Source organism: Microtus oregoni, unplaced genomic scaffold (assembly GCF_018167655.1).
Source record: "Microtus oregoni isolate MIOR12 unplaced genomic scaffold, Mior012 000000F_ref0000247, whole genome shotgun sequence".
NCBI classification, from domain to species: Eukaryota; Metazoa; Chordata; class Mammalia; order Rodentia; family Cricetidae; genus Microtus; species Microtus oregoni.
In genome coordinates, this window is record NW_024543059.1 from 83,880,832 (window position 1) to 83,899,455 (window position 18,624).

General features: G+C 38.0%; 1 protein-coding gene across 1 annotated transcript in view; it reads right to left on the reverse strand.

Moving 5' to 3' along the window:
• Dpyd (dihydropyrimidine dehydrogenase) overlaps positions 1-18,624 on the reverse strand; it is a 755,789-nt gene that overhangs the window by 416,153 nt on the left and 321,012 nt on the right. Inside the window, exon 11 of the mRNA XM_041647856.1 lies at positions 9,230-9,440. Coding sequence (XP_041503790.1) covers positions 9,230-9,440 — 211 coding nt within the window. The remainder of the gene's footprint in view (positions 1-9,229; positions 9,441-18,624) is intronic.

An 18,624-nucleotide genomic window follows, 5' to 3' on the forward strand; every position in this document is an offset into this window, starting at 1 on the left:
CTATCCTGAGTGAGGTAACCCAGACCCGAAAAGATGAATATGGGATGTACTCACTCATAATTGGTTTCTAGCCATAAACAAGGGTCACGGAGTCTACAATTGGTGATCCCAAAGAAGCTAAGTAAGAAGGTGAACCAAAGGAAAAACATATAGTTGTCCTCTTGGCTATGGGAAGTAGACAAAATTGCCGGGGAGAAAATTGAGATCTTGGGGGTGGGGTGGGATGGGGGTAAGGAGAGATGGAGAGAGAAAAGGGAGAAGGGGAGAATGGGGGGATCTTGGGGAAAAAGGAGGATTGGGATAAAGGAAGGTAGGATAGGGGAGCACGGAAGCACAATTCTTAGTTAAGGGAGCCACCTTAGAGTTGGCAAGAGACTTGAACCTAGAGTGGCTCCCAGATGCCCAAGCCGAGGTCCCCATTTAGTTCCTTGGGCAGCTGAGGATAGGGAACCTGAAATGACCCTATCCTATAGCAATACTGACGAATATCTTGCATATCATCATAGAACCTTCATCTGGTGATGGATGGAGATAGAGACAGAGACCCACACTGGAGCACTGGACTGAGCTCCCAAGGTCCCAATGAGGAGCAGAAGGAGGGAGAACATGAGCAAAGAAGTCGGGACCATGAGGCGTGCACCCACCCACTGAGACAGTGGAGCTGATCTATTGGGAGCTCACCAAGGCCAGCTGGACTGTGACTGAAAAATCATGGGATAAAACTGGACTCTCTGAGCATGGCGAACAATGAGGGCTGATGAGAAGCCAAGGACAATGGCACGAGGTTTTGAACCTATGTAATGTGCTGGCTTTGTGGGAGCCTAGCCAGTTTGGATGTTCACCTTCCTAGGAATGGACGGAGAGGGGAGGACCTAGGACTTACCACAGGGCAGGGAACCCTGACTGCTCTTTGGACTGGAGAGGGAGGGGGAGAGGAGTGGGGGGAGGGGGAGATGGATGGGAGAAGGGGGAGAAGGGTGGGAGGAGGGGGAGGGAAATGGGAGGCTGGGAGGAGGTGGAAATTTGTTTGTTTTTTTTTTCTCCTTTTCTCAATAAAAAAATGGAAAAAAATTTCAAAGAACTATTGAAAAATTGAAATAAATATTAAAACAATAACAACAACCAAAACAAAATATATAAAATCATACTTGGTGGTATGTGCTTATAATCCCAGCACTAGGTAGCCACAGGTGAATTCTGTCTCTTGCTTGCTGAGGGATCCAAATTTGCCTACTTAGTGAGTGCCTACAAGTGAGAAGTCCTGTCTCTAAAGGAAACTGCACTGGATTGCATCTGTGGAACCACAGTTAAAACTCCATCTACACAAGCATACGCTGGGTGGCATCTGCAGAACTAAGCCTCTTCTACACAAAAATACACTGGATGGTATCTGCAGAACAACAGCTAAAGCCATGTCTACACAAGCATGTGCTAGATGGCCTCTGAGGAAAGTAACTAAAGTCATGGCATCTGAGTAACAGTAACCAAAGTCACGTCTATACAAGCATATGCAGGATGGCATCCGACAACAATTAAAGCCGCGTCTATACGAGTATACCTTGGATGGCATCTGAGGAACAACAGCTTAAGTCCCATCTACACAAGCAAACATAAGGAAGTTTGAGGCTGTCATGGACGACATGTAAAAGAACTTGTCTCAAAAATGAATGGGCAGACAGGCAAATTAAATATAATTATAAAAATTCGGAAAGCTTGTTTTCAATTTTCTTTTGTCTTACTTAGCTTCCATCCCTATTTTCAGTTGCTGGTTAAACTAAAAAATTCCAGCTGCAATACATCACAAGCATCACCAGCAGGATCCCACCTGCTGTACTCCTGAGTTCTGTCAATGTTTCTTGGGAATTGCGATTTGTGTATAGCTTCTCCATCATATTACTAGGGCAACTTCCTTCTACTTTCTGGAATCATATCCTGAGGATGAGTAAATAATTTTCTCATACAGGAAAGATGTCTTACAGAAAACACACTTGCCTGCATACATGAGTCACCAATCAAAGGTAACCCTTTGACTCCAAACTCCTAGTTTGAATAATATAGTTTAAAATACAGATAGAACGCATCTAGCAACACTATCTATCTTGTTTGAGATAAAGATATCCCAAACATCTAAAGCATTTAATCAGCTTGTCACCTGGTTGGTTGAAATGTAATTTCAAAACAACAACAACAAATTTATCTTAGCATGCAGTCCTTTGACTCAACAGGAAGTTGTCGCAAAAATTCCTGTCATCTTATCCCTGCCCACTTCCCATCTTACATAACCACGCCATCTGTTTCAACTAACTGAGTCTCTCCCATTCATTGTCTGACCACATGAAGGTATCTTGTCAGCTAGTGGTTTTGTAGGTGGTATTTCATCCAACAGGAAAATATCTGCTCATTTATAGAAACCACTTCAGATCTGATTGCCATATTTTAAGGCAATGTGTATCTGATAATTTCTATCCGTAGGTTGGCAGGTAAAGACTTCCCTTTAGTCAGGCATGTCTGAAGTCCCCGCAAATGCATGGGCTTCCAGCAGTCCCTAAACAACAGTACACTGCAAGGAGATTAATGATAGGATGCATGGTAGAGACCATCAAATAATGAAGTTCTAATGAAAGTGAAAAATTCATACCTTCCTTTATAAAGATAAGAACATGCATGGAATGAGTAGGCTGCTGACAACTCTCTAAAGACATACTTTTGAAGTAGCTTTCTTAAATGACTGTAAAATGACTACTTAATCTAACAGTGTGGTGTTAAGCATGTTGCATAATCTTCTTGTGGCTTCCCTCCCTTCCACCTCCACTCCACCTGGAAACTCCTACACACCATTCGGGCTTCAACTTTTAACCCGCTTCCTCCAAGAAGCTTTCCTGAGCCCTCCTGCTCAGTTCTGTGCTTCCCTGAGACACTAAACTCCTTCTGAATCCATTGATTCAAAGTAGGTGTTTTTTCCCTTTAAACTGCATTTCAGGAAGTACAGTGTGCGTATGCCTTTCCCCCACTTTCTCCCCAGAACCTCCTAGCTCAGAGTCTGAGATAGCAGGCTGTCAGAACTTCATAAGCAAACAAGCACCTGGAATAACAAAGCCAGAACACAATGTTTCTTTTATTCCTTCTTGTACATTTGAAAATACAAATGGGAAAACTTCGAGGCAAATGATTCCATCCTAATACACCCAGTATGTTGCATTGTTCTGACCACTTGACTGCTGGAGTTCACCTCAACCATTCTTATCTATATTGACCACTGGGAAGCCACTTCCTTGAAGGTTTTGCAATAGCTAAAAATATTCTCCCACCAGGCAAGAAAATCCAGTGTTCTATCTGTTCTTTGAAGTTTATACCATACATTCAATAAAATGTATACAATAGAGCAGAGCTGATACTTTCTCAAGTTGGTACTTCATTCATCACCTTTTCTCTTTGCTTTTTTGTAAGGAAGAAGGGGACTTAAGCAAACTGCAAGTCAAAGGGCTTAAAAGCCAAATAAAATTCTTGCTAAGTGCTGCCACCAATTTCTGGAAAAAAATGCTTTATCATTTAGAATATCAAATAAATAACAGACATAGTGGTCCTGAAAAATCTTAGGGTTCTACATCCATTGGTGAATTACCCAATAAATAATATTTTAATAAGTTCTAATATAAATATGACACTGATTTCAAGTCTTTTATAATATAAATAACAATGGTTGCTTGGCATTTGACCCATCTGGAGCTCACATGAAAATAATATTAGAGAATTTCTCCTAGTAAAAAAAAGATGATCATTTTGAAAACCCCAGAGTCTCCATCTCCACTTTGCTAAGATCTCAGGCACATCATCTCTTGCCTGTCAATTTCTCATTCTGACTGTCAGAATGAACACAATTAAGCCATGACCTGCACCCTTCCTCCTAGAGGAAGAAGGGGACTCCGCACTACACTTGAAGCTGGTTTCCATAGAAAGCATGACTTTCCCACAAGGCTTCAAAGACCTTTCTAAGGGCCTTCTAATGGATCGATGAGTGATTTTAAAACTGTCTTTCTCCCTCCTCCACAAAACACTCCTTTATGCAGCTAATTGCAATTAATGCCATCAAGGGAGTTGGTTTCTAAGGGCTGCATTAAAGATTCAGAAAGATCTGGGCATTGTGCTTGTTATCTCTAGTTCCTGCTGCGATGAGCAGAAACTGCAGGCCTTGATGCTGTGTATAAACTCCTTCCCTTGGAGGTCGACCTCCCCCGGCTGTGTTCCTCAGAGCTCAGGGTCCACGTCCCTGCTCCCTGTAGCATGCAAACCACATAAATTGGCCATCATCTTTTGTGCTTTCTTCCTTCCCAAGCCTTGTGTTTTAAAACTCATATCACCTCATACTTTTCAGGGATTTAAATCCCCAGAAGTGCTTCATTTCTCCATCTCAAAACAAGCATTCCCCTTAGAATAAATAAAATAATAAAATCTGTTTTCAGTTTGAAAATCCAAAGTGATTTAAATTGCTTTGCTCTTCAAATTCCTGATTTTTGGAAACACAAAATAAATACCTGTGCAACTAAGAATTTACATAAAGGAAATTGCTCCAGTACTCAAGGCAACCATCATATTCGAAAGTAAAAATCTTAAAATGTTATAGACCATTAAAAATGTGGGATTTTCTTTTCACTGATAAAACCAACAAAATATATAGAATGAACAATTGAGAGAGGCTTCAAGATGATGATGACATTCTGATTTTTAAATGCATTCGTGTCTGCACAACGTTTATAATGAATGTGTAATAAAACATGATTTAGTTATTAAAATATTTGTTGTACAAAAATCATATTAATTTCATGAGATGCTTTAACTCTGCATACAACCTTTTTACAGATATTATTTCATTTATGTTTAAAGTGATACTAGGTTGTAGATACCAATTCAGCGCCTGATACAAAAGGACCATGAAATTTGAAGAAGCTTCCTCAGAGGAAAAATGCGAAAAGGATGAAGCCACACATCCATAAGAACAGTCTGTTGAAGCCTGGCTCTGGAGCTCTTGTTTGAGCTGATACACTAGACAAACTCTAACTAGTCAACTAGTCATCAAATTATAACGAATGCAATAGTTTATACCAAACAAGGGGGGGAAAGTTAGTGTCAGGGAATGAAAAGAATTGCTTACCTTTTCTTAGAAAAATAAAACAAACTGGCCTGTTTATCAGAAGAAAATAGGTTTAATAAAATAGTTTTAATGAATTTATATCCCCGAATGGCCAGTTCAAGTCAAGTGCATAAATGTATTTGTGAATGTGTATTGAGTATTAATATGTTCGATGCTTCTTTAATTTTAAGGAACTAAATAACTCCTTGAAATTTTCATTAGAATTAATTATCGCTATTATATGATTAGACAAAGCAATTGATACATATCTCTTACAAGTGGTTGTTTAAGAATGAGAGTTTATAGCTAATGTTCATAACATGGAAAAGCAATAAACATAGATGTGTACATAGATCTATGGTTTCCTGATACAGATTCTTCCTGGCACATATCCTGGAATGGGATAGCTCGATCCTGTGCTCTTTTTAGATTCTTAGGAACTTCTGCACAATTTCCACAGCGACTCTACCAGTTTACACTCGCAACAGCAGTGTATAGTGTTCCTCTTTCCCTGTATTTTTGCCAGCCTCTGTTTTTTTTCTTGATGATAGCTCTTCTAATTTGGGTGTAAAAGAATTTCAAAATAGTTATAATTTGCTATTCTTTAACAGCCAAGCATATTGAAGGACTTTTTGGTAATACTGTTCACTAATAGTTTTCCTCTTGAGAGTGGTCCTTCAACTAACTTGCAAACCCTGGACTTTGGAAAGGACTATACGTAACAGCAAAAAGAAAGAGGAAGTCAGTGACAGGCTTACAAATAACTAAAAGATAAATGCAGGAACCCGGAACGACATAAACAATAATAGTCTGTTTATAGTTGTACTTGCAAGGCACTTTCCCGTTCCTTCATTTTATTTCTGACAGTCCTGTTACAGGATAGGGAGAGATGGTTTCATTATGCTTGGTTTTGTTGTTGTTTTGATAGATGAAGAGTTGAACCTTAGAAAGGTTAAGTGATTTGGAGAAGAGCATTTCAAACAGAAATATTTAACATTGTCAAATAGATAAAACGGCATAAGGTATGAAATGCTGTTTCTGTGTTTCCGTGCAACTTATCGAGTCTATGCAAACTAAATTTGGGAAGAAGAAGAGGAAAAAAAAGTGACAAGAACACCTAACATTTTGAAACACAGTTATTGATGAGTGCATTAAAATGTGTACCGCATTCATGGGTAATCATTTGAGGCTCACACTCCACAGGCATTGGATTGAACAAACTCGGGTAGAAAAGGGTTATCTTTTCTTTTCCAAACGTGCAGCTTTCTTCCAGGAAACTGGTTTCAGTATACCCAGAATATTTATGTGCATATGAAGATTTTTTCAATTTAAAATTACTATTATTGTTATTATGAATTTAAAAGGTCTTCCTGGGTAAGTTCTAAAACCCAAATTCCTTTACCAGTTCTAAATAGTTTCCCATGACCCCTCATTAGGATTGAAAACAGTGCACAGGAACAAACCAGACAAACACGCGAAAGCACAGAAGAGCCTGGTTCTCCAGTTGGCTTACAGTATGGACACATACATCGGTCAATGGAGCTGACAACTGAGGACTCTCATATGCATAATATAAACACACCCTATTCTCCAAATAAAACATCTGACAACCTGTGTTGAGTTTAACTGTACCGATTATGGTTTTCAAGCACATGCTGGAACATATCCAGGCTCTCCAATGGACCTTTATGGACTGCATTGGGTTTGGGTGCATGCACAGTGAGGCAAACTGTGTCCACTGAGTGAAATTTAGGAGAAGCCACTATTTATTTTTTTTTATGCCTATGTCTATTCAATATGCATACGATTAAAATCAGGTGCATTACAAGGAATAATATTCTCATTAGGGGGAAAAAATCCTAGCAGAGTCCAAGCCAGTCGATTGCAACAGAAAACAGCCTGTGCTAAGCCCCCAAGGGCCCACAATGCCACCTCCTAGTCTACCTCATTAATGGCAGCACATACAACTATCACAGCGTTTGAACACTTTTCCCATATACGTCCCTGCTCCGTTAGAGAACATTTCAGATCTATGCTATTCTTTATATGGAACAAGGTTCTTGCTATTTTGTGATCTCTGTGTGCCTTTTTTTTTTTTTTTTTGGTCAATTCTTTGAATAAGGACAGCAACATTCTGGAAACTTCAGTCTAGACACGGCCCACTAGTAACAGAAAAAAGGACAAGAATGCTGTTCAACATCACAGCTAATTCCAGCTGCCCAGTCATTTGGAAAGTAACACTTTGTCCTTAGAAACCCTGAGAGACCTTAGTATAACATGGGATTGTGCATTAGGATACAATTTCTAAGCATTTTCTTCCATGTCAAATCAGGATAGGAAAAAGACTCCCTAGTAGGGCACCATGCTTTTCTTGGCTTCTCTAAATAGCCGTTAGGAATTCTAAAAGCCATGTGAAGTACCACAAGAAACAGACACAGAGAACAAAATGCACAAATTCTAGAATAAGCATGAAATTCTAGACTTGAACATATCATTTTTTTTCTACTCCATAAATTAAACACTAAATATTATATTAGTTATCTCATTCTTGATGCACATGTCCATAAACACATATATACTCTCATTAACAAAACTTAGTCTGGCAGTGCATGCCTGTAATCTCAGAATTCATAGGGGTGAGCCTGAAGAATTAGAACTTCAAAGGCAGAAACAGATCCATAGTGAGAGACTGTCTCGAACAATAACAACAACAAAATCTCAGCAGCCAAATAACACATACATAAACCTAAGCTTTAAAATAATAGTGAGTTTATAAAAGCTGTTTCCTGTGTTCTGAGGCACAAGATAATCTGTCTTGATTACAAAATAATACTTTTAAAAACACTCGACTGCCAGTCATGAAATATAAATTTAGTGGCTGAACAACAAATTATTTTGATACATGACTCATAAGTAGAATTGCTACCTAAACTTCACTGGCATCTTACTTTTTGCAGAGAACAGTATATTTTAGATAACTGAACATAACTTGCACAGTTCATTGTTCCTTTATAAACTCAGTTAACGAATACACAAAGCACACAGTGATTGTGTCTACACTTCATACAAGCATGGAAAGTGACAAATTCAGGCCATCGTTCTGCCATTTGAAAACATTTATCTTGATGACATTAAACATCTGGATGATTTTAAATACCAAGATGTTGCGTGTCCTGCAGGAAAAAAAAAAGCCTGGTGACTGCTTGAATCTTTACCTATCTGCTGCATAAAAATGTGTATTTGCATGCATGCATTTCCTCCAGGCTTCACATGGATACAGTACGCATTATAGGCAGACGTGTCAGGTTTAGATGTTCTGTTATTATTGTTCTCAGTGAACGTCTGAACAGCAGAAAGGCCTTTTATTTTCCCTTCAGAAAATAAAAGTGATAATTGTCGTTTCAACAGTGTGAATTGAAAGGTAAAGATTTGCAAAATGAAGGTGCCTTGGTATTTCAGCTTTCATTTACAATGGTACCAGAGTGGGAGAGCTCCAACACAAGGCGGTCTCTCAGCTGACTGACAACTATGGGGTTGAAATGTTATATAAAACATTCCCTCTCTCGTGATATGCCTAAGCATTTTATTTTTCCTCTGCATATCCAGTTAGGGCATTCAGATGAAATGACAGGAATTTGAACTTCTAAAGGATAATGCTGGTGTCCCGTGTTCAGAGAGATGGTTTGCCATGGCGTTGGTAAAAAATATGGAATCTAAGTTTCTGCTTTTTATTACATCACAATTTCTCTGCACCATTTAAAACTGACTGTTCCAATTTTTCAGCTACATCTTTTTATTCTACCCTAATTGAAGAAAGGCCATTCTTTTATAGGAAACAAGGCAAACGTTATTATAAAATAGAATATGTATTTTGGACATTAGCTTAAAGATTCACATTCTTTTCAGTTTTCCTTACTTTAAATTAATTCCATATATTTAGTAATAACACTTCTAAGCCTTTTCAATCAAGATTGCTTGCAATCCATACTTGCAAAGTGAAATGAATATTAAGATAGGCAAAAGTGGCCGAAAGTTGGGAGCTATTAGAGCCATAAAACAATACCCACAGCATCACACACAGGGCTCCTAGGAATGTCTTACCTTTGGGATCACTCAGGACAGAACCAAAGGCGCTAATGACCACATCGGCCTTCAGGCGCACCACCTGCTCTTCATCTTCAACCCAGTTTCCAGTTTCATCTTGCTCTGTTCGAACAAATTGCATTGCCACAATTTTTCCATCTTTGACTATAACTTTCCGTGGGGAAAGGAAAGGCAAAAATTCACATTTTTCTTCCTTAGCGAGTTCCATCTAAAACAAAAGAATTCATAAATAAAATGTGAGAAATGCTGACTATCATAGATAATAGGTGATTTTCAACCCAATTTGCATGTTCAGAGGTTATAATGTTTGAATTTATATGAAGGTTTTTGTTTGATTTTTTTCCACCAAAGCTGAATTTCAGGAGTTAGCTGCTTGCTCATGGGAGTCTTGAATTTGAAATGAGACAAAGAAATTTGTAGAACATGGTAACATAAGTTACTTCCAGCTGGGAACAATGCTTAGCGGCAGAGCAGTTCAAGAACAGGTGTTAGCCCTGGGTTCATTTCCAGCACCTCAGAAAGAGACCCTCTCAAATCCTATTTATTTAAATGGCCTACATTTGGTGATGTGCGACATTTTCAACTGCACTAATCTGGGCTCCTAACACCTTAGTTTTGCAGAATAAACTCTATTTGCAATCATGTTAAACATAAAATATTTTTTATCAGCTGGGGCGGTGGTACACCCCATTAATCCCAGCACTCATTAGACAGAGGCAGGTGGATCTCTGTGAGGTTGAGGCCAGCCTGGTCTACAAGAACTAGCTCCAGGACAGCCTCCAAAGCTACAGAGAAACCCTGTCTCAAAAAACAAATTATTAATTAGATGCATGTAACTGAACTAGAAAGAAATATCAAGAAAGTGGACAAACAAATCTATGCAAACACATGATTAGAATAGGAGTTGGGGAAAGAAAGCAAGAGATGCTTGGAGTAAGTATGGAAAATAATTCCTTCTCCCTTTTATAACAATATAGTCATGAGGGGCATCAGTGAAAAAAATCAGAAAGACAAGTCCAGACCTCCTGGAGCTCACTTCTTATCTGTGACTAATCCTCTCACCAAATAGGAATTGTTTACTTAGTGCCTGTAGAGGTTGCCCATTCACACAAAAGATTCATATTTCCTTATATTATTATTCCTCCCGTTGTTTTAGATGATATCCAGGCATTTATCAAAACAATCTGAATTCTCTCTCTCTCTCTCTCTCTCTCTCTCTCTCTCTCTCTCTCTCTCTCACACACACACACATACACACACACACAATGCAGAAAATGTGTCACTACAGAGACCGTTCCCATACCTCTAGAAGGCAGGTGGGCTCTTGGTGGGAACTTTCCTGAGGAACGTATGATTTTTTTGGAGAGGCAAGCTGTCTCTTAAATGATCAAAATCGTAAAAACAGTATGGTATGTAAGATATGTTTTCCGTATCCCCTTTGTGACATTTGCATAATGTAACACAAGAAACAAGTTTATGGCGTTTCAAGACTGAGGAATAGTATTAACGTTTAATCATACTGTCATAATTGAGTGAACAACATTGCCAATGTTCGTGGATTGAATAAGCCTATCCAGCATGTGTATTTATAATTGTTTTAGACTCTGGGAAGGGCCTAAGTAAAATACAGAACTATGCCTCTGGTATTGCAGAGTATGCCTGGTAGGTTGCTTTACAACAGGTTTTGCCTTTTCTTTATTTCTTGTCTATTCGACAGTTTTCATCTATTTGAGTACAACATCTCTTAAGGTATTTAGCAAAGTTGTTTCTAAATTCAGAAATAAAATTAGATATTGCTAGCAAATAAAAAAAAACCTTAAGGTTTTCCTCAGCATGTTTCTCCCACAGATCCCAGGTTTAGAGGACCTAAAATGCCATGTTTTGATTGTAAACAAACTGAATTCCAACACCTATTCAGATTATATCATAATTTTATGTTTTCTTTTTTCTCGTTGATCTATACATTCTAAAGTATGCATTGTGGTTCACACTGCTTGAGGAATCCAAAATACAGAGAGTCCACCTGCCTGACCATATTTTCTGTGAACAGGAGGAAGGAAACAAAAGCCAGATATGTTTGCGTCAACTCTTTTAGGCTTCATCTCAGGATGAGCATGTTGTGTGCCTTAGTTTGACTGGTTCATACCTGCTGTCATGGGCAGCCTCCCCTGTTATGTTCTGCCATCAGCCTCTGGGGTTCAGCTCCAACTAGGAAGCTGGGAAGAACTCCAGGTGCTTTTTATTTACAATGAGATACAGGACCCGGTCAAGGGAATTCAGCGTAAGGCAATGATAATGATTATCCATATACAAAAAAAAAAAAAAAAAAAAAAAAAAACAACTTGTAGAAGCCAGAAGTGAACAGTTGAGCTGGCAGCAGGTCTGTTCTACTTTTACACCACACCCTATCACTGGCATGTGCCTATATGCTTTCTATGTTAGCTCATGGCCCTTCATCTTTAATCCATATCCTACTACAGCATAATTTTCTAATAAGACAAAGTTGATAATTTCCTAAAGATATTTAGCTTCCCTTCTTTAGAATTTGCTGCTGGGACATTATCTATTGTCTCGGTTTTTGTGGGTGTAGCTGACTTTCAAAAATAAATAAAGAAAAAAAAAGGAATCAAGTTTTAAAATAGATATTTAGCTTCCTTAACTCGTGCCTGACAGTGTGCTTAAGCCTAGAGTTACAAACACTGCCCTTCTGGCAGATTATTTTGAATTCCCGTCTCAAACCTGTTGATATGTATGTCCCTTTATCATACTACATGTGGCAGTTACTTTGCTATCAAATACAATTTTATTTACTATTAATCATTGTATATACAAGGGGAGAAATGTAAAGAAAAACCCCCAGAATATTATCTGAACATATGTATTTATTGGGAAAGTGTTCATGTTGTTTTGGGCCGGAGGATATTGAAATTATGATAATACTTATCTTGAGAAATAAGAAAATATTAGGGCAATTAGAAGATGAACATGTGAAATTACACATCAGGTAAAGTATCCTTTCAATAATTTAGGGATATAACATGGGTATATATGTTCAGATTTAAAATTGCATTTTATTCATTTTATTTTGTGTGACTGTGTGTGAGTATTGTGTGTGGGCGCATGGCACCCATGTGGATGTCCAAAGAAAACTTGAGTGAAATAACTCTCCCTTCCAACATGTGGACCCTGATGATTAAATTCCACGCATCAGACATGATGTCACTTGTCTGTGTCTGCCAAGCCATCTTGTCAGCCTAATCTCTTTCCTTAGATCTGCCTGATAATTACAAGTGAGAGTAGCATGTATTCTTTTTCATACTTCATTTATAACATATTATAGGTTAAGACACTAAAGAGATGACTAAAGTTGTGACTGAAGATACTTTATCACACACACACATATTTAAGACAGTTACTAAGTCAGTGAAGAACAGTGCCAAATGGTTACGGGTTGAAGACAGGCACCCAGAAAATGCTGGGGTTGCTGGACTGGTTCCCTCTGATGGAGAAGCAGAAGTAACCCCAAAGCCTTAGCATGTTGATTATTCACAATTGAATACAGAGGCGGGTTATTGCATACTGTTGAACCAACGAGGTAGGGGTTTGGGTATAGAGATGTATCAAGGATACAGTTTTAGCTGACTCATTAGGAGCAGTCCTTGTAGCGGAGCAGTACTCAGACCATAATATCAGGATGAGAGGGTTATGGTAGAAATGTTTTTCATGTAGTATGAACATTCACACAAGGACCAAGGGCAGGCTTTGCCATTTGCTTTGAGGTTGACTCTGCAGGGGAACGTTCTGCCATTTTCCTGGGGGTCTGAGGCTTTGGGTTACTTGGCATGACTGACTGGAGTCACACACATTCACTTGGGACTTTTCTCACTCTGGGCTTCCTCCGCTTCACACACAGTATGATTGTGAGTCGTGTTCTGAGATCCGATGACACAAATGTGACAGGAAGTGACAGAACTTGAGGTCAGGAATTTGGAGGAATAGAGAGATTTTCCAGAGAGTAAGAGAGTCAAGCCTCCCAGTACAAATAAATGCATGCGTGCCTTAAAATTGTGAAAGATAGGAACCAAGGAATAAGTTTACAAAGTCAATGCCATAAATAAGTTAAAAGAAACTTATTGAACTTGGATAATGGCTACATTAGGGACAAAGCAGGTCATACTCTGTGAAGGAAGAAAAATAAGTGTTTAATTTTATATAACAAATAGCAAACTACTACACAAAAATCTCTAAATACCAAGAGAATATAGTATTAAAATTTCTGTCTCCAGTGTCCAAAAGGGATATTCAAAAGCCAATGACAAATAATTTCAAACAAGTGTTCTTTCAGATGAATGCAGCCAGTATGTTACATTCAAAAGCATCAAGACAGGATGCCATTCTATTTATTTCTGTTCAAAGAACTGGCACAAACACTCTTCAAAAGAAAAAAAATACCAGAGTGACTGATAAACTATTACAAAAGCCTGGAAGATATTCAAATTAAATGAAAATAAAACTAGCTAGCTGTAGGTTTCAGTGAATGGGTTAAAAAAAAAAACTCCAAGTATAAGCAGATGGGTATGGAGAAGATATACTACTTAGCCATAATGCTACTTTAAAGAACGGCGTAAAAAGAAAATGGTAATTTCTATGTTGTCAATTAGCATTAAGAAACGATGGATCGCCGGGCGGTGGTGGCGCACGCCTTTAATCCCATCACTTGGGAAGCAGAGGCAGGCGGATCTCTTTGAGTTCGAGACCAGCCTGGTCTACAAGAGCTAGTTCCAGGACAGGCTCCAAAACCACAGAGAAACCCTGTCTCAAAACAAACAAACAAACAAAAAGAAACAATGGATCAGGTTGACCAGTTATCTGCTATGTGTATACATGAATATTCTGCTATTCACAGAAGTCAGCTTTTTAAGCTAAGTCATTCATAAACACAGTGCTATATCATTTTCATATTTGAAGATTTTTAATGATCATTGATAATCAAAAAGTATGAGAAACTGGCACAAAAATGCATCTGTCATGGCATATCATCTATTCATATTTTCAGCAGAATTGTATGCATTAGTAAGCTTTCTTGTCACTGTGTTCAAAAATCTTGAGAGAAAATTTTATGAAAGAACCTTTTAGAAGGTTCATTCAGTCCTTGATTTGTTGGCCCCCTATGTTTGGCTAGACCATTGTAGTATAGGACCTTGTAATAGAAGAAACTTTTCGCCTCATGGTGGTCAGAAAGCACTGGGAAGTAGAGAGTTAGAAAAACAGAGAAATATAAAGACTGATAGACAAAAAAATTGTCCAAGGCAAACAAATTACCCAGGACTGGACAGCAGTGATCTACATCGTTTAGCAAGACTTGTACTCATCCTCAAATATTCACAGAATCTTCTTTCTAAACAACACTGACTGCTACGAACCACGTGTTTAACACATGAGTCGGTGTAGGACATTTCATAGTCAAGCAATCACACTATTTTTACATGGGGACAACTGGTAGATCCAACAAACACACGAACTTCCCCCCTCTCATCCTCACCAGTAATTATGGCAGTGAGCAGCATCAATTTCTCCAATGTTTAAAAGTTGGTTCAACAAGTTAGTTTGTCACCTCCATTTTACACAGTATTAAAAAAGTAAAAAAGAAAAAACTTCTTGGCTTTGATTTTTACTTCCATATTTAGGAAATATATGTAGTTGAAGCTAAGTAATATAAAAATAGTTCACTACAGCATGCAATAATGATAATCATTTTAATGATTAACTTTATGTAATGTGATGATTTGGTCTGATTATTATTACAGGCATCATACTACAGAAATTATGAAACAACTTAATTTACTATAATTAAAAGCATGATGTCAACTCTTTTTTAGATTGCATATAGGCAAGGTAAGCATAGCTTATAAACCATAATGAGCAGAATCAAAACCAGCATATATTAAATTCTGGAATAACTTCTAATTATGCCAAAGTTTAACAAGCAATGTGAAGAAACAATATTCTTTATAAAATGAAATCTCTATGATCAGCTTATTTAACCATCAATCTGATAAGAATACCAAGACCAAAATGAAGTTTCTTCTAATCAAAATTGCTTAGTAATCTTCCTTGGCCAGTGTTAATCTTGGAAAAGATCTTTTTTTTTAATTACAAAATTATTTTATTTTTTTTAGTTTTGTTATTTTTTTATAATTTTTTTATTTTTTTATTGAAAAAAAATTCTGCCTCCTCTCAGCCTCCCACTCCTCTCCCCCTCCCCCCCACTCCTCTCCCCCTCCCCCTACTCCTCTCCCCCTCCCTCTCCAGTCTGAAGAGCAGTCAGGGTTCCCTGCCCTGTGGAAAGCCCAAAGTCCTCCCCCCTCCATCCTGATCTAGGAAGGTGAACATCCAAAGTGGCTAGGCTTCCACAAAGCCGAAACATGAAGTAGGATCAAAACCCAGTGCCATTGTCCTTGGAACAAGAACTTGGAAAACATCTTATTTCATCACTGTGAAATTGTTGGATATACCACAGAGATTAATGGCTACACAGTCCAATTCATGCATGAATTGAACCCAGTATTATGTAGTTCCTATGTACAAAATTGATATTGGTTATCATAGGTAACAAATTAATACTTGTCTTTAATTGTCAAACATCAGCAATGATGCTGACTATGAGAACATGACAAATAGTTCTCTACATGTCCATATTTTAGTTGCATTTCCAGGCATTTGTCTATACTTCTCTGTATATTTTGTCGTAATTCCAAGCAAGATATTTTTTCATTTAGCTTATCCAAACTCCTGACCCTTGATGTATGATCCCTTTAAATCGGATCATCTTCCTTGTTCTCTGTCACGTTTGAGGAAATCTCTTATCACCCTAACCTGTCATTCATGAGAAAATTGCTAGGTATATAGAACCAATCAAATTGAGACTTACAGTGGAAGGCTCCAATTTTGAATATTTTAATTCACATATAACACCTTACACCTTGACTTTATGACTATTTGTCTATTTTGCATTAGAAGCTTAATGTCTTATCTAAGGAATAACAATGGAGAGAGACTATTAAGTATGAGGTGTTCTTACCGACCTGACCTGTTTATGTTCTGTGTCAAGCCTGAATGTTACTTGGAAGTTAATGGCTTGGCCTGGACATTCAGAAACCTAACATTTAGTTTATCAAGAATATTCATCATGTGTACACACAGTAACTCTGATAAAATATGAGTTGTGCTACAACTGGAAAATGTAGCTAACTTCTTAACTTGTAACAATACTGATGTGCATATAACTCCCAATATAATTTGATGATCTCCAATTAAATGACTTGTCACGTGTAACCATTCTCTCTCTGTATTTCTCTCTGTATTTTTCTGTGAGTCTCTCTCTTTCTCATATAAGTTATTGTATGTAAAAATGATATAAACATAAATGACTTTTTTCTCAAAATGGACATGAAATGACAGAGTAGAAAACACACTATTCAAGCTAAATGTGATATTAATCTTGAATAATAGTCAAGAACAGTCTAGTGGGAATGAGCTAGCTTTGAGAGAATTCTGGAATGGAAGCTCTTCTCTCTTTTGCAACAAGTCTAGAAGAAAGAAGGAAGATCATCTCTACAGAGAATGAGACTCGTTTAAATTCCCTTATAAACACGCTCCTGGGAATAAATCCTGGTGATTTCAAATGAGGGCATCCTTATCTGTGACATGTTTGGGGTAGGGTTTACCTCAGTAAAAACAATGGAGCAGGGAGTTCCGCCGTCGTATGGACTATGTAACTAACTATAAAACTGAATTTTGGGATAGAACTCTTTTGTGTGAAAGGTGAAACGGCACATACTTCTTAGAGTCAGCATGACCTGAATTAAAATAGTGATTTTGCAAGATGAAACCTGTCAGTGATAATGCACTTCTTCTTGGCTACCTGACACCTTCTGTTTACTTCTACTCACTAAATTAATAATAAACCTTCATGTCTTGTAGTACCAATCATGCTAGGTTGGCACATATTTGGTTTCTAGCCATAAATAAAGGACACTGAGCTTATAATTCGCGATCCTAGAGAAGCTAAATAAGAAGGTGAATCCAAAGACAAACATATAGGCATCCTCCTGAATATTAACCTTCATCAGGTGATGAAAGGAGACAGAGACCCACATTGGAGCAGCGGACAGAAATCTCAAGGTCCAAATCAGGAGCAGAAGGAGAGGGAGCACGAGCAAGGAACCCAGGACCGCGAGGGGTGCACCCACACACTGGGACAATGGGGATAAAATCGGACTTGCTGAACATAGCGGACAATGAGGACTACTGAGAACTCAAGAACAATGGCAATGGGTTTTTGTCCTACTGCACGTACTGGCTTTGGGGGATCCTAGGCAGTTTGGATGCTCACCTTACTAAACCTGGATGGAGGTGGGCGGTCCTTGGATTTCCCACAGGTCAGGGAACCCTGATTGCTCTTAGAGCTGATGAGGGAGAGGGACTTGATCGGGGGAGAGAGAGGGAAATGGGAGGCAGCGGCGGGGAGGAGGCAGAAATCATTAATGAATAAATAAATTAAAAATAAATAAATAAATAAACAAATAAATTTAAAAAAATAAAATGTAATCACTTGGTTATTTTGGTCTTCAAAGAGAAAAAAATTGATGAAAGACACAGAGCAAAATAGGTACTTACATGTACTCTTCAAATCCTTAATTTATAGGACAACTTTTATCTATTTTATAATTTAAAAATATATTTTTATTTTTTCTTTGAAGATTCTATATATGGATACAATGTATTTTGATCATATCCAACCTCACGTCCTCAGCAACTCTGAGCTCTGAGATTCTGTCTCAACAGTCTCCCCATCCAAAATTAGGTTTTCTTTATTTTTGATAACTGACTGAGTTGAAATAATGCTGTCCTTGTGCCCATGGCTAAGTAGCAATCCAATGTCGTTAAGGCTTCATTCCAGCTCCCAGCAGCCACACATTTCAAACAGTGATTCAACAAGGGATGGAATTTTCTGGACCACTCCCTCATTCATACTGGCACTCTGGCTACCTGCCTTATCATTTCTGGTACACAAATTAGCAATTAACAAGTAATAGAATGTATTATATTTTAAAATCTAGCCTCTACCTGCTTGATCTACAATCAGTACAGTCAGGCAAGCCTTTCCTAAAACTCTTCAAAATGCAAGAGTTGAACATAAAGAGGTATTACTGCATATGGGAACTGTGTTAAACATTGGATAAATATAGTAGCCCCCTAACCAAGTCCTCATTATCTGGACTGGGTCAGTATTTAAGTGCAATACCCAGAATTGCATTGTAAGGAACTATTGAGTAGCTTTGCACAGATATCATAAAACACATCACTTCTAGGGAGAAAAGAATATTTTA